The sequence below is a fragment of the Triplophysa dalaica genome, chromosome 4 (assembly GCF_015846415.1).
Source record: "Triplophysa dalaica isolate WHDGS20190420 chromosome 4, ASM1584641v1, whole genome shotgun sequence".
Lineage (NCBI taxonomy): Eukaryota > Metazoa > Chordata > Actinopteri > Cypriniformes > Nemacheilidae > Triplophysa > Triplophysa dalaica.
In genome coordinates, this window is record NC_079545.1 from 21418817 (window position 1) to 21435627 (window position 16811).

The 16811-nt window shown below is 37.4% G+C and overlaps 1 protein-coding gene across 2 annotated transcripts in view; it reads right to left on the minus strand.

The window, feature by feature from the left end:
* The window catches only part of fibcd1b (fibrinogen C domain containing 1b), a 79355-nt gene that overhangs the window by 50288 nt on the left and 12256 nt on the right, over positions 1-16811 (minus strand). The window contains exons 3-4 of one of the 2 annotated variants that reach the window (XM_056747339.1): positions 3533-3610; positions 566-1045 (exon numbers count right to left, since the gene is read on the minus strand). In XM_056747339.1, the coding sequence (XP_056603317.1) occupies positions 566-1045; positions 3533-3610 (558 nt within the window). The remainder of the gene's footprint in view (positions 1-565; positions 1046-3532; positions 3611-16811) is intronic. The other variant, XM_056747340.1, reaches the window with a different exon arrangement.

A 16811-nucleotide genomic window follows, 5' to 3' on the forward strand; every position in this document is an offset into this window, starting at 1 on the left:
GACACAATTCCATTTGTTTCTGCAAGCTGCATGTGCTGTCACATGCACACTCTCTATATAACTTCATTTTGTAAAAAGATATAAACACGCTTTCCAACAGGTTGGAACAATGTATTATTCCAATAATTAATTTATGTTAAAGGTTATGTTTTTTGACCTTATATTAATTCTGTATAGAAATGCACATAGTAAACCAAAATCAACTAAAGACGGCAATAAGGTGATTCAAATCTGTGATGTTTTGTAGATGTTATACATTATCAAAGCCCAGATAAAATATTGATTTATGTTGCAAAATCTGCAGAATTCAGGATATTTGATTTAAAGATGGTAAATGTGTTAAACACAGATGAGAGTCTTATTGGTAGCATCATGAAAAATAAATCATAAAACAAACAGGGGCAGGGGATGCGTACATCTTTGTGATGGATGAGCATTCAAATTCTGTGGAAATCTGTAGAGCTTTCTGCTGAGTTCTGCAGTCACAAATTTTGTGTGGGCCTGGTTATATCTGAAATCTGAAAATGCAGCTGTTTGGTATGTGTCTGCGTGTGCATGTCATTACCTGTATAAGTCTGCTCTGTTCAGTCTGCAGTGTGCTCAAGTCCTGTCCCAGGTTGTTCTGTCCTCTTCTCAACGACTCATAGTCCATCTTCAGCTGACCTGCATGGGCAGACAGCTTAGCAACTTCCTCTGCCAAGTTGACCAATAGTGCGCGATCCTGTCCTTTGACGGATTTCAGATCTGTGTCGTGATCAGTAAGTGAGTGCAGCAAAGAAGTCTGCACGCCTTCCAGCCGAAGAAAGTTACTGTTATAATCGGGGCAGTTGGGGTCGATGAAAATATTGATGCGCGATCCATCGCCCCTCTCAACTGTTACCAGTGCATTGGCTTCATCCTGATTGGTGCTAATATGGGGCGGTCCATCCGACATGGGCGGGGCCTGATAGTGGTTCATAAGAAGAATGGTTCCGGTGACTGTGACGGCGAGGAGCACGGCAACGAAGAGCAGGATGGTACATAGCAGGTAGCTACAACTCATCCTCTGCAGAGAGATAGAAAAAAGAGAGAGAGAGATTTAGAGACATCATAATATCATAATCATCATTAGAGTTTCTGCAGAACAGAGAGTGCTTTTTAAAGCCCTTTGGGAATAATACTGCAGTCTGACAGAACTGAAGGAAAGAAAGACATAGATGAAGGTGTTCCACCATCCACTCCGCTCCGCTGTGAGCTTTTATCAACTGACTACTTTAATAACAATGAGCACTAAGTTCTGCAGGCCTAGATGGAATCTACTATTTAATTTTTTTACATTTGGAAGGAAATCTACAGAATTGTGCCAAAAGTATTTTACCATGCTAAATGGCGCCGAATGCATAATTAGACAAAATTGAAAAAAACATGTATGATTGGGAATGAACAGAACTTGGTTTTAAAATTCAGCAGGTGCAAATTCCACATTGGACACTCATTGACACACCCAAGCACAAAACTTTGGGTCCATTAGAAGTATACATCTCATAAACAAGCATTGCTGCACATCTCAGATCCACACCTACTGTAGAAGTATAGAGTGTGTTGGTATATGTGTGTCTGGGATGTCAATGCACAGTTATCCTTCACTCCATTACAGTACCTGTTTCACGCAGTTAATAGATATCGCACTCCATCTCTCCCGATTCCGTTAATGGGAGAAAATCTCAACCACTTTGAGTTTACCGTCCAGACAAATGCGTATGTGCGTGCTGTCTGCATTTGTATGCGCATTGGTTGTTGTGCAAGGATGCGCTGCAACGTGGGTGTGGTTTCCATGTGAACGATGTCATTTTGAGAATAAGTGCCCACACATATGTTCTGTCTCAAGCCGTCCTGTTCATTAATATGCAAAACAGTCACGCTGGCATTGGCCCATGCTGATGGGTGGTTAATGGCTTGCTTTATGATTTGGCTTTTACTACCATCTCTGGGAAAATAAAAAAAGATTTCTGAGATGCACATCAGTGAGCAGTTTACACAGAGAGCTCAGAGATCTGCCCCGTTTCATTGGCGATGGTTGATGAAACATGTAAAGGACAGGTTTCAGAGGCAATAAATCTCCGCTGAATATTTAAAATCACACTGTTTTTTTTAATGTTTGTAGATATGCACTACATGTATCATTTTGCTATTGCTAGCTCACTGGAGACACATAGTCCTAGTATACTTTGGAGCCAAAGGGAGCTGTTTTTATTTAATATACTGTCGATGATTTTATTTTAGCTCCGCACTAAAGTGATTAAAAGAAGAAACTATGCTGTCAGCATGAATGGCAACGTAGCAAAACCCTTTGGCCAGATTTTAATAAAGCTTTCCAGTTGCATCATAATTTATTGGCTCCTGATGCTTTGTATTTATTCCAGCCAACTGTTCATGATAAAGGACAAACGGTATATTATTTAACAGCCCTGGCTGATGAGCGTATGAACTACATGTAATCTAATTGAACCCAATCCAGTAATGCCCCTTGGACACTTTCCTCCTGAGCAGCTGTTTCATCTAGATGAAAAACTGGCAAAACAGATTTATATGCAAAACTTTTTTCAAAAGGTGGAAGGGGGTTATTGATGACGGGACTATAATAGCCATTTTCCCTGTAGATTAACCGTCTTTGTTATTGTTTTCCGTTGCATATTTTCTACAGCTGAACCACGGTAGATTTATAGATATTTTTGCTTGTTGTATTCTGTTGTTGAGTGAAAACTGCACAACTGAGTGTCACTCTTGTTCTTTCAACACACAACCAGACACACAAACGTTATTTTAAACAGTCAGGGCATCCTAAACAAGCACTTAGCATTCTATATGCGAGAGAAATCTGTGTACTCCCACACATTTGTGTATTATGTTGATTTTTTATTTTAATGCCCAGAAAGATGGAGGGTGTCTCATAGCTCATAATGTATGTGTGTGTTAGACGTATCGGTGCAGTAACAAACTACTCAAAGATAATCAAATAAACACGCAAATGAAGGTTTTGATTTTGACATAGGGTTTACATGTTAAATGCTATGTGTAATATAATCTCATTTGAAACTGGATTCAATTCCTCATTTATTCCTAATCCAAACAGTTAACAGAAGCCACACAGAATAATCAAGTTTACAAGATTCACAAAATATTAATGGGATAGTTCACACGAAAATTAAAATGCGTTCGTAATTTATTCACACTCATGTCTTTTTCAAACCTGTATGCCTTTCTTCTGCAGAACACAAAATATATTTTGAAGAATGTTGATAACCAAACAATATTGGGCTCCGTTGAAACCACTGAGACATTTCACAAAATACCTTCTTTTGTGTACCACAGAAGAAAAAAATTCCAAGTGTTAAAGCACATGAGGTTGAACAAATGATGACAGAAGTTTTATAATTGGTTGAACTATCCCTTTATAATGCTGGGAGATTTGACATATTTCTTGTCTGTATTTCTAGTAATGTGTGTGATGTACAGTTTGGACTTAAATTATGTGGAAGACCGTAGCCCTTACCTTGGGCGATGTTTGTCTGACTGTATCTGAGTCTGACCAGCGGTGTTTGAGTTGAGAAGAGTTGGGCACACAGAATGTCTGCATCAAACAAACAAACAAACAAAAACACAAAACTAAATAAAGTGCTGTTCTGTTTGCTATTTGACACCTTTATTTGCATTTTTAAATACGTTCTGTTGACAAGAGCTAAAGGAGTTTGCAGGAAAGCACTGTTGGTATGAGAATAAGCTCATGAATACTCTCTAATAATATACTTTTCTTAGCGATAGAGCTCCTCTTATCTCCAAAACAAACAAACACATAGGGTCGCATACACTTTTGTAAGCATCTTATCTGATTTTCTGTTTTATGTCCCGGGCAATAAAAGCAAACAATATTGCATTAGCATTTCACTATAATGGTTACAGAATAAGATCAAAGGAACATTAGGAAGGCCTCTCAGTGCTTTCTGAAATGCTGCTTTCGCTTGCTGTGCGAATGGTCCGGTTACCCACACAGCAAAATCACCAGTATTATAAAAAATCTAATTAACACTCACATTGTGGATTATATATACACTGTGAGTGTTCATTTGACAATGCCGAATAGGAATTCAATACATTCATATGCTCAAGTGAAGATGTGGAATTTACAGATTTTACAAGTACATGTTCCCTGTCAAATTCATGAACAATTTATGGCTGCTAATTATTGAAGCCTGCCAACCAATTTAGAGAGAGAAAGAGAGAGAGAGAGAGGTAGAGGGAGAGACAATTAACCACAGATATAATGAAGAGAGTGAACAAACTACAGTTAGTTCAGAATGCAGCTGCAAGAGTTCTGACCAGGTCAAAAAAATACGATCACATAACCCCAATTTTATCATCCCTTCACTGGCTACCCGTTAAGTATCACATTGATTTTAAAGTTCATTTAATTACATATATTGCCTTAAACGGTTTAGCTCCTACCTACTTAACAGAGCTTCTATCACATTACATCCCATCCCCCAGCTCTCTAAGATCTAAAAACTCCAGACTTTTGATAACACCTAGAATAACTAAATCCACCAAAGGGGGTAGAGCTTTCTCATGTGTAGCACCTAAACTCTGGAATTGCCCCCCCCCCAGATGCTATTCGAGGGTCAGACACTCTCTCGCAATTTAAATCTAGATAAAAGACACATCTTTTCAATCAAGCTTTCGCTTAATGCATAGTTAATGAACAGCAGCTACACTTATTATTCTCTTTCTGGCAGAGATTCCGCCAGGCCCAGATGAAAATCCAGTGCCATCCTCCTGTGAGAGCCTGCAGACTGAATGACCATCCCAGCTCTATCTCAGCCAATTCCGTCACCACAAGGGAAAGGCGACCATCTGACTATCCCAGCTCAGGAAATTCCATCCCCAGCCATGAGCATAGACGGACTACTTGTCACATTAATGCTAAAGTTACAATACTTGGTATTTAATGCTAAATTTACATCACATTACAGCAGTTTGAAGTTATCGCTGCATTCAGTGACCCTGAATGGAGGTTGCTGGATGGGTGTTTGTGGGGCCTGGGAGGACTTGTTGGCTGGGGGTGTTCATTTGTCGGGCTGTGTGGGTCTGGTTTGGTCTTGTTTTGTGGTCTATGACGGACAACAGAGGAATAAAGTTACATTATGCCAATACTATTTTCCCTGGTTGTTCCTCTGTTTTCTGGTGATGATTGCGGAGTGGGACTGGTTGGACCTGCACGGTTTTGGAGAGTGGGACTTCCTGGCTCGCGGATGGTGGGATCTCCCTCTTCTTCGTGGATGTATGCTCAGTGGCCTTTGGTCGGGGTCACGTCAGCGGAGATCTATCCCTCCCGGCTGCGCCTTGATTCTCCCAAGTTTTTTTTTTCCATTATTCATCATTGGAGTTTGGGTTCTTAGCCTAAGCAGGGCAGTGTTGGCTTGCTCACCGGTAGGGCTGCAACAAACTGTTATTTTGATAGTCGATTAATCTAGCAATTATTAGACCGATTAATCGACTCGTCGACAATTATTTCAATGACTAATCTGTAATTTTTTTAGGATTATTCAGCCTTTGCAACTAGTTAAAATATTGAGTTGAACATAATTAACGTAATGAATAAAATCAATTCAGCTTTTTAAATTTGTTTTAATCAACTTGAACCAACTGGTGGTTACTCTCTTTAAGTTCGCTGATTCTGTCCAACTCGAATCACACAAATACTCTCTACAAACTTTTAAATACAAATAAAATTTTGACATTGCAGGCCCTTAAATGAAGTCACGTAATCAAAGGACTCTCGACAACAAGAATATTTGTCGACAATTTTTATTGTTGACTAATCGTTTCAGCCCTACTCACAGGGAGACTGGATCTATTTATTTATTAGATATTATTTATTAGAATGATCTTGCTTTCCTGTAGCTCAGTGGGTTCGATCCCAGTGGATTGCATATGCCTAAGTATAAATGTATAGGATAATACAATGTAAGTCGCTTTGGATAAAAGTCAAATGTCAATGCCAAATGCATAAATGTAAATGTAATTGTTCTATTAACACCATGCACTGTGCTGTGTTTTACCTTTCCGTGATTTTCTGATTTGCTTCTGTAAAGCTGCTTTGGAACAATGCATATTGTGAAAAACGCATAATAAATAAATTGAATCGAATTGAAAAGTGAATAATAGATGATCACTGATCAGCATTATTTACTACTAAGAATTCTGACTGTCAAAACTTGCAATAAGAGAGAAAATGCATTAAACCGAAAGATTAATGATTCTGTGAGTTGTTTTGAAGCATTCTCTGGAGAAATACTAAAATCAAAAAAATGTACAGGCACATATTGTAGTAGAAAGCTTTTAGTTGTACTTTCTTTATCCTAAAAAATAAAAGATGAAAGCATCACTCTCTGGAAGCTCCCTCTGTTGACAAAGCTGCAACTTTAATCTGATGATAGCTGGGTGTTCAAAATGATTTTCTGCTTAATAACCTCAAGTGTCCATAAAATAAAAAATGAATAGAAAATAAATTATGATTTAAATATTGCAGTGTTTATTATATAAGATTTTTTTAATTAATGTGCCCACATAATCTTTAATAAAAATTCCCTCAGAAAGTCCCCCTCCCATTCTTCTCTGTATGTCTTGACCTGAGGGGGGAACTATATTAACTGTGGCCCAGCCCCTTTTTCTTCTCATTGCAGAAGCCGTTACACTCAAATATATGTCACAATACAGACAAAAACATTACTGCAAATTCTGACTATATAAGTAACTGATAAACAAAAATCAAGAAGTCAGACTTTCAAAAGTTTGCACAGCAATATGTGATAGAAAACTACACTACATTTCGTTACACTGTACTTGTATATGTGTAATGACAATAAAGTTGAATCTAATCTAAAAAAGCAGCTTTGTGCTTAGTATTTGTGTCACCGATGCTGATTCCGGCAGAATTGATGGAAAGACTTTTCAAATTATTTAAATTGTCCATTATACTGGCTGATATTAAATTTCATTTGATAAGTCACATCCACCCTCCATCCAGGGTGTATCCTGCCTTGATGCCCGATGACTCCTGAGATAGGCACAGGCTCCCCGTGACCTGAGGTAGTTCGGATAAGCGGTAGAAAATGGAATGGAATGGAAGTCACATCCAGTTTATGTAATTTTGTATTAAGAGATAGGCCTGTTAATTTTGTATCTCAAAATCTAAAAGTCAAACAATACAATACAACCTGAACCTCAGGCTTTTTAAACATGACAATATACAGACTACTGTATGTTCACAAAATCATATTAGCCTATTGTAAAAGCAATTTATATTTGGATCTTACAAACAGCACCAAGCAACATCACTTCGCATCCATATCTCTCCTGTTACAATGTGAGTCTAGAGTCTGTCACATACGACATATGACATATGTGACATGCATAAATGAAAACACACTCGAAACTACATTAACTACATCTCACCTGTTCAAAATCATCCTTGAATCAAAGTCATAGACACACCTTGATGTTTCAAATAAGCTCAAGTAGGGGACATGAAACAAACTGCATGATGCACAGACGTGCTGAGGTGAGGAAGACGAATGGATTTTAAAACCACTGCTTATATCTCCAATCACACATGAAAGAGTTTCCTGTGAATAATGCATGTAATAACTGCAGAATCATTACCACCTGACCACAGAGATGAACTCTCTATCATTCTCTTTCTGTCTTTTTCTCAGATTAATCTGCACATACTCCAGCTTCATGTGTGTAGAGAGGGTGGGGAGTGTATATACTGTATATATTATACATTTGACATTGCCGCTGTTGGGTCGGTGTACATGTGGCGTGTGTTCATTCAACTCTGATCCACCCCACATACAATCGGGTGTTAAGTGATGCTCAATTGAACTGAGAGATACAAGGGCAAGCCAAGGAGACCTTGAACACACACACACTTTCCCTCAAAATCATCCCACCACAGAGATGATGGTTGCAATTATGGCCAGAGGCATGTGTGAACTGATGGGTAAGAACTGCTGGGACTTTGATGTGTAACTATAAAAGCTGGATTATCCTGATTTGACCTTTCACTCAATAAGAATGCTTTTGAAGAAAACGAAAAATTTAAAATCTTCCAAGGGACTCTATTTAAAAGCGTGTGGTGATTTGTATAAAATATTAGTATAGTTCTGTTCATACGAGATGATGTTATTTGAAACATGTAATAAAAGATTGTCAATCTATAAACACCTTGAACACAGCAGAACAGTGCTGGTTCTCATATTGACCAGGGTGTTTTTCAAATTGTGGTCGGCTTTGCGATCTTTAAAACCACTATGGTCAGAGATTTGTGTTGTTTGTTGAAAGACATCCAGCTCCTAGCAAACATAACCAAATTCTCGCAAGACCACAAAAGTGCATTCTAATCCACATAGATATTAATGAGTTCACAGTATCCAAAACCACTTCAAATTAAATGTTATAGAAGAGTTCATGTAATAATTACGCTTACCATCCTAAATATAATAAACATCTAGAAAGTTGCGATAACAACACAAACAACAACATAAACAAATGTTATGTGGCCCAAATTTAAAGGAGTAGTTCACCTTCAAAATGAAAAATCTGTCATCATTTACTCACCCTCTTGTCATTTAAAAACTGTATGATTTTTTTATTTCGCAGAACACAAAAGAAGATATTCTGAAGAATGTTGTTAACAACCCCCCATTCACTTGCATCGGTTTTGTGTCCATACAAGAGAAGTGAATGGGGGGCCGTGCTGTTCTGTTACCAACATTTTTCAAAATATCTTCTGCAAGTCATACGGGTTTGAAATGACGATGGAGTGTAAATATTGACAGAATTTTTATTTTGAAGGTGAACTGCTCCTTTAACTTCCTGGTAGACCTCACCAAAAAAAACAATCGACAAGTTTTAATTTAATTCAATACACTTAATATACAATAAATATAAATATGAATTTATATGAATATAAATAAAATGTAAAATAAATTGTTATATTATAACCAAACACAGACCAGAAGTCAACTTCAGGCCAGCGCATGTGTCCGATGAAACCGTCTATAAAATATGTTTTGAATACATAAGGGTTAAACGTATTCTAAAGGTTACCCGCTCATTTTCATGGCCTATGTTTAAAAAAATCCATCTTGGTGAAAAGTGCTTCAGAGCTCAAAAGTCTCTGTGCAACCCACACACACAAAACACTTAGCATGCAATTATTCTAGCAATAAGCCCAGAAAGGCCTAAAATGCTGCTAAAGAGACAATTACTCGACTAAACGCCTAAAACCCTTGACACTTTTCAATTTACAATATTCACCTCACTAACATCCCTTAGAAACAAAATACATAATCCCCAACTTACAACACAGAGCACACACTCTAAAGAAAACAGTCAAGGGTGAAAAAAACACACCGTGCCATGCTCTGTCACTGCTCAGTGAACGTAAGAGAGCAAGAAAAGAGGCTTTCACACCTCAAGTGAACAATAAAGCATAATTGTCACCTTAAATTTCAAATTGTACCTTTCACATCAATTTTTTTCTTCCCCCACATCATTCTTACCAAATCTCTCAGCATCTTTTTCACAAACCCATCCATCACAACTTTTTCTCTATCTCTCTTAAAAATCTAACATTAAGCATCAGAAATGTGTGGATAAGAGCAGGGTTTTGTGTGTGCGAGAGTGTTTGTGCAGCTCATAACCTTCACAATCACACAGGCCCGTGCGTTAGAAAATCTGTTCACGGCAATGAGGTGGCTAGAACTTTTCAGAGCCTATCAGAATCCAGGGATTTTGGAGTATATCATGGTATAATTACAGCACTGAAAATAAAATAGACTCATTTAATTTAGGTCTCATGAAGAAAAATAGCAGGAGTAGGATAACAGACCATATTGGTCTATTTTTTGGTAGGTGCGAGACAATGATTTTAGAGATCTCATTTATTTATTTTCTCTCTCTATGGGTGTCATTTGGGGCAGCAATGGGTAAATCAGCTTATCAGTGGTTCTGTAACACAACTGACATTTTTTTTGTGGCATACAAAAACTTATTGAACGCATGCTCACATACTTCATTTTCAGACATTATCTGCAATAGGCTGTTACCATCTAACATGACACATACTCTGACAAATTAATGTTTTTTTTTCAATCAAATGAGCAAAACATAAAAAACTGAAATGTTCTCTAAAATGTCTGCAATATAATCAAAATAGACACAGCGAGGGGGACTATTTTGCTCGAAATTAACACTTGTTAAGTGATTATTGTGACTGTGAAAATGTGATTATTTAACAAGAACACGTCTTGCTTTCAAGTATCATTTCTACAGTGACAAGTGACACTCCGATATACAAAGCTGTAATGAGACGGGCATTTAAATAGGTGTTTGGAAAAACAAGTGACAAAACACAGAAACACATGCACGGCAACATACAGCATATAAAGGCAGATTTACTAGAGCTAAATGAGCATAAATCCAATGAAATATCCACCTTTATCACCTACCGAGCCATTTCACACCACACCGTTTCACAACATTTCTGCAACTATTTTCACACATGCCAAATAGGAAAGAAACAGCAGAACTGATCATGAATTTCATTAGGTTGAAATTAAACATGAGATATTAAACTGAATGGATTTTCATCTCTTCATTTGAGCGAATTAAAGTCTTTTGTAGCTCAACGGGTAGGTCGTTTAAATATTTTGTTCTTTTTTAGCATTTAGCAGTCAAATAAATTGACTGAACACCTAAAATGTGCTTTACAAGTCATCTAAACATACATGATATCCAAAATTATTATTATACTATTTTAAAGTTTATTAATTACTAATGTTACTTTAAAGAAACAACGTATACACACTTTACATTGTAGCGGTGACAAGCTGAACCACCAGATTCCAGTCATTTGATGGCAAATAATGAGTAAAATCAAATCACTTTTCCTAGTCTTTACATCTGTATGTCTACAGTGAGTCAAACTTTTTTTTTACCTCACGTTCCCAGTTTCCCGCAGGGCCGGTAAGAACAGGACATTCAGTAGAATATACTGCTTGCTCTTTGTGAGACAGTGAAGAGATAAAAGCATTCAGATCAGCTAGGATAGGAATCTCGCAAAAAAATACAATTTTGTTCAAAAGATCATTTGCAGATGGGGAAACAAATTTGTTTGGCATTTAATAAATGTCAAACGCAGAGATACTGTTGGTAATTAAAAAAGTGTTGTCCAAGGCTTTATTTGTTTACTCTTAAACAAGCCACATCAGATTCTGAGGCTAAAGCTTATGTCCTGAAATATGGTAAGATCAGTCAGTGTCATTCTTCTCACATCATTAGCTTGGGTTAAAATCATGCTCCCTCTCTTTCTCTGTGTGTCATGCCATGCTGCACCATGACCTTGTCATTTTGGTTGCTCAATGCTGACAAGCCACCTGCACGAATCACTGTTTCCATGGTGACAATTAAACACATTTTAGCCCTATCAAAAGATGTGACGGGTGATATTTCCTTTCCGACCATCTCATCCACTGTCTCAAAAATTCACAGATCTAGTAATTTTCTTATAAGCAGAAGCATTTATGACACACAACAGGTTGTATTACTCTATAATAAAGCATGTTTCTCAACAACAAAACTATAGACGTTGTGTATTATTAGTCACAGATTAAAGCACATTCATTCCACAAAATGAGACAATAAAATGGTTATGGTTCTTATAAAAAGCACTTTCAGCTCCTTTTATTACATTGTTTGCTTCCGTAATGAGCTAAGAGGACCTCCTTTGGAAAATCAAACAAATGATAAAACACCTTACGGATGTACCGATGATCATCTGCAATTTATGCAAACCTTAATTTGAGCCTGTTTAAAGTGAGTTACCCCAAAACCCATTATTACCTTGCGGCAATTATCACTATCTATTCAGAATGTTTCAAAATTAAACTTTAACAATAACTGCTCTAATTTAGTGAATTAGTCAGAAGAGCTAATGATAAAATTGCCGTTTGGCTTTCCTTGTCTCTAATTGGGCTCATTTAAAAGCCTGACAGTATCTCCACAGTGGCTTTAAAGTGGAGCACCTTTAAAGCACCCTTCATTTGCTGGTTTTGCAGTGCTTTTATGCATTCCAATGTACCCTACATATTCATTATCACAGCACCTGTTAACAAACCCACCTCTGAATGCAATCCTAATGCATTAGGTTTATATCATGATGGTTGTGGCGACACTTCAAATTCAAATCAGCTGCTTTCTCTCCTTTTCTATCGTTCAGTTTTATCTGTTTGTTCATTTCTCTGTATGTCTCAGCTTGAAGTTTGAAAGACAGATCTTCGAACCTATCAATCACAGTAGCATTCAACCTTATCCGAGACACACACACAGTGAGGCTCATTATAAAGTGCACCTGTGGCTCAAAGTCACTCAGTTGGAGAAAGTCATTATGTTCCTCAGATTCTGCTTCAGGTTTGTACCCAACTTCTGCATAGTCAGCGCAAGAATACTGCAGATAAATAAACGTATGCCTGCTGTTTAAAAAATTATTCCCGCTTTATCATTTGAATTCAGTTGTATTATGCTTAGTGAAAGGACTGAAGAGAACAGTGACACTTGGGGATCCTTGTGTTCCGCTCTGGTGCTTTTTAATTGTCTTTCTATGTAATCATGCATTAGAATTGACATTGCGTCACATCTAACTAGCACAAGCTGATCATTCTTAAGAGGCCTAGTAAAGTTGAAAGAAATTAAAGCTCAAAGCTCAAACAGAACATTGATTTTGTAAAAAAAAAATCCTCATTTATGCTCCTCATAAAAAAAGATTCAAAGAGTTAATAGTGTTTTCTGTGTTCATTCCCTAAATCTGAACAGTGAAAATCGAATCAGTCGTATCTTGTGCAAATAATTCTCTTTAAACTGAAAATCCATCATCACGTTTAACACTTACATATAGTTTACATAAAGTACTACTACAGTATGTTATCATGCACTGGCATAGTGAACTGTTAAGTTGCACTCGCCTTCATTGATTTATACATGCTGGAGAACCAGAGAGACTGTAGTAAAAGTCATTATAAAATATAAATTGTTTTTTTAGGAACGTTGGTTCCACGTGTTAAAAACCGTAGAGTTCTTCCAACCAGTCACTTTCTCTAATCTTGATTCTAAAAAAATAAGCAGTTACTGCTGATGTATTCGCATGTTTTATTGATCCAATCCTCTGGCCTCTCTTCAAACCTCTCTTTTATCCGGTTTCTTCTCTTCACACACCTCACTTCATCCCTTGTCTGCCTTAAAATGAGGCAATCTCACAGCTATCTATTCTCAGTTCTTCTGACTGATTTGACATGTAAATAATTTAGAATTTGAATAACTTCTTAAATTAATTTATTAATCCACCCACTCTCTCTCCACTCTCTCTCCCTACATCATCTATCCTTTTCCCTCCCCCATATGTTGTGCAGAGGAATTGATCGGTGTTTGGTAGATTGAGCTTAGATGCAGTTTAAATAATTCATGCGCTGGATTACTGTTACCGAGGGCCTGAATCTTTTGAAGAACCTGCAACGTTTCTTTCTCAATACTTTGGCTTTCAAATCCTTCTCCCCATCTGTCAGTATATTCGCCTTTTATAATTTTCTGCGGAACCATCGCTATTAGCATCCCTAATGGCTACCACCCCCATACAATCATCATCTGACAGACCGCTTCTGTGGATGCATGCGGAAGTCAGGACACGAGATGTGGTTACAGTCTGGCAAATGCTGAAAAGGTGAAGCCTTCCTTGCTCTCCGTCTTTCCTCCTTTTATCTCTGTCTCTGGGCTGTAATTAGTCCAGTGATTAACCTTGACATTCCTGATCACATCATTCCGCCTTAATGATGCTATTACCACTCAGTTTTAAATCAACTCACACATTCACGTCCCCTTATAATGCACACATAAGCGTGAACATACAAACACAAGAGCGAGAGGGCTAAATAATGTCATTAATCAACCACCTAATACACGAGACGAGAGTCAATTTGGTGCAGAAATACACAAAGCCCCAATTTCAGGGAAATTAGAATCTGAACAGCAATTTAAACCTGTCAAACACACGGCTCGATGCTGTCTAAAAGGGGATGTAATTAAGTTATTTTCGCAATTTCTCTGCCCATTTGACCATTTGCTTGATTCCAGGAATCTGATTTCAAAACAAATAATTGATGAACAGGACCAGGTTTATTAGAACATTAGACTGCAGGAAGCCAAATTTAACACTATTAGCACTACTTAAATTAGTGCTGCGCTGCATACTTGGGCTAGCGGCTAAATACTGCTTTATTTGGATATTCTGAATAACTTTACGTTCATTTTGAATCTTGTACTGACAGCTCAATCAACAGCTACACAGTTAATGATTTTTTGGCTCATTACATACTTTTCATGCAAAGCTCTTAAAGACCAACATCAGATATATCTTCTATTGCTATATTTTTCAAAAGACTCCACTTTTCACTCCTGGACCCAACTGTCAATTTTAAGAATTTTAAATTCATGGCATTGTGGAAAGATTATATGGGCCTCATTACTAAACATCAAAGGATAGTTCACCCAAAAAAAATTGTCATCATTTACAGCAGAAGTATACTTCTACGTCGCGCCAGTTTTCATTTTTACTTGTGCTTTGTTGTCCACATCGACAGGCAATGACCACTAGGTGTTAGTGTCCATGGGCGTATTACTAAACAAGAGCCGAAGAAGAAGCAGCTAGGCTGTCTGAGAAGTATTTGCAGTTATAGCAGCACTTGTTGTCCATGTCGCATTGACGTGCTCAACCTGATTTTGCCAAGTGGTTGATACATATTTTGTGACCTAAGGACAACATTTTTACAAATAAAACCTAAACCCACACCATACCCCAACTATAACCATAACTTAGCCTCTAAAATCAGAGGGAAATGATAAGTCAAAAACAATGGTCTAGAAGCATCTAATGATGGTTGGAAGATAAAACTTAAAATTAACTTTAAAGTTATTTTTTCAAATCTGATTGGTTGAATAAAATGTTGTCCCAGGGTCAACATGATGTTGTGCTACGGATATCAACAACTTGGCAAAAACAGGAGAGCCTTTTGGAGAGCTGTGCGCCAGGCTAAGGCATATAGTCAATTGTGTAGAAGTATAAATCAGCCTTTACTAACCTTTAAGTTGTTCCAAAACTGCGAACATTTCTTTGTTTTTTTCATAGACAAGAGCAGAAGAAGAAGAAGCTATGCTGTCTGAGAAGCATTTGCAGTGATAGCAGCACTTGAGTGTAAACTCTGCGATGCAAAGCTGGCTTATCATCGATCAACAACTACGATGCACAATCATTTGAGGGCGGAGCACCAAGCAGGTCCATCCACAGGTCAGCAAATCAGTTTCTAGTTTTATGGTCAAACCAACCACTTTGGATGCCAGACGGGCGGAGCAAATAACGGCTTTAATTACCAAGATGATCGCTAAGGATATGCTTCCGATCGGCTTTGTCGGAGGAAAGGCTTTTAAAAATCTTATGGAAGTTGTACAGCCTGAGTTTACTGTTAGTCTAGAAAAACCAACACTGCCAGACTGGAGAAACTTTTTCATGACAATAGGAATAGAAGCCTTTTGAGCTGTTAATTCATGAAATCGTTCCGGACTGTTAATAAATGCCGTCATTCGGTTAATAACGCGTTTTAAGTCTGCTCTAAAATCTTCATGGCATTATTATATTTTTATTGATCAATCACACTGCAGTATTTTAGTTGGTATAAATGAGCATGCTCATATTTTACAAGGAAATGTTCTAGCATTATGACCGGTTGATTCTGATCGAAGTAGCCTACTATTTATATGTGACGTTATTCAGTTGTTAATATATTAATGTTTCAGCGCGTTATCTTAATGTATAACTTAATGTAAGATTGCCTATTCCATAATAAATAAAGCAGTGTGTCGTTTTGGATTTAAAGCGTAAATGATCTCTCTCTCCGTGTATGTGTGTTTGATACTGTAAATGCGTCCATGTGGGGGAGGGGTGCGAATTTCGAATATTTTTCGAATACTTCTCATCGACCTTCGAAAATTATTTTTGCTTTAAATGTCCATCCCAAGTATAAAACAGCCTTTACTCACCTTTTATACAGGTTAGGTAATTAAATGCAGAATTTTCATTTTTAAGTGAACTATTCTTTAAAACAGACAGAAAACAGAAAGGCTATTTGTAAGGTATACACAGTAGTTCAATGAAAAATGTTAAAACCATGTTTTGATTGAAAATGACTGACAGTACAGAAACCAGCCTTAAATTTAAACTGGTATGTCAACCGGTAAGGGTTGCTCATTCACTAATATAATCTAAGACTGCCTAAGGAGCCTTCAGACCATCACACACTGACACACTCATTGATGGATTTACACTCTCTCCAGACAGTAATCTGATTCATCTGTCCGTCTTGTTTCTTCTCAGCCCCTTATGCTTTCTCTCCTCTCTCTCTCTCTCTCTCTCTCTCTCTCTCTCTCTCTGTCTCTCTCTGTCTCTCTCTCTCTCTCTCTCTCTCTCTCTCTTAGAACTTTTTCGTTGTTCATAAATGATTCAGTTATTGTCCTGTTTTAATGCTTTACCTACCATCACTGTTTAGAAGTTCACAACCAAATAACCATACTCTGGTTTTTGTGTGACAATTCATCAGCAGGCAATATAAAGAAATTGTCATCAGGGAGGCATTGATGAGGATTTTCCATGAATCACTGAACAGTCA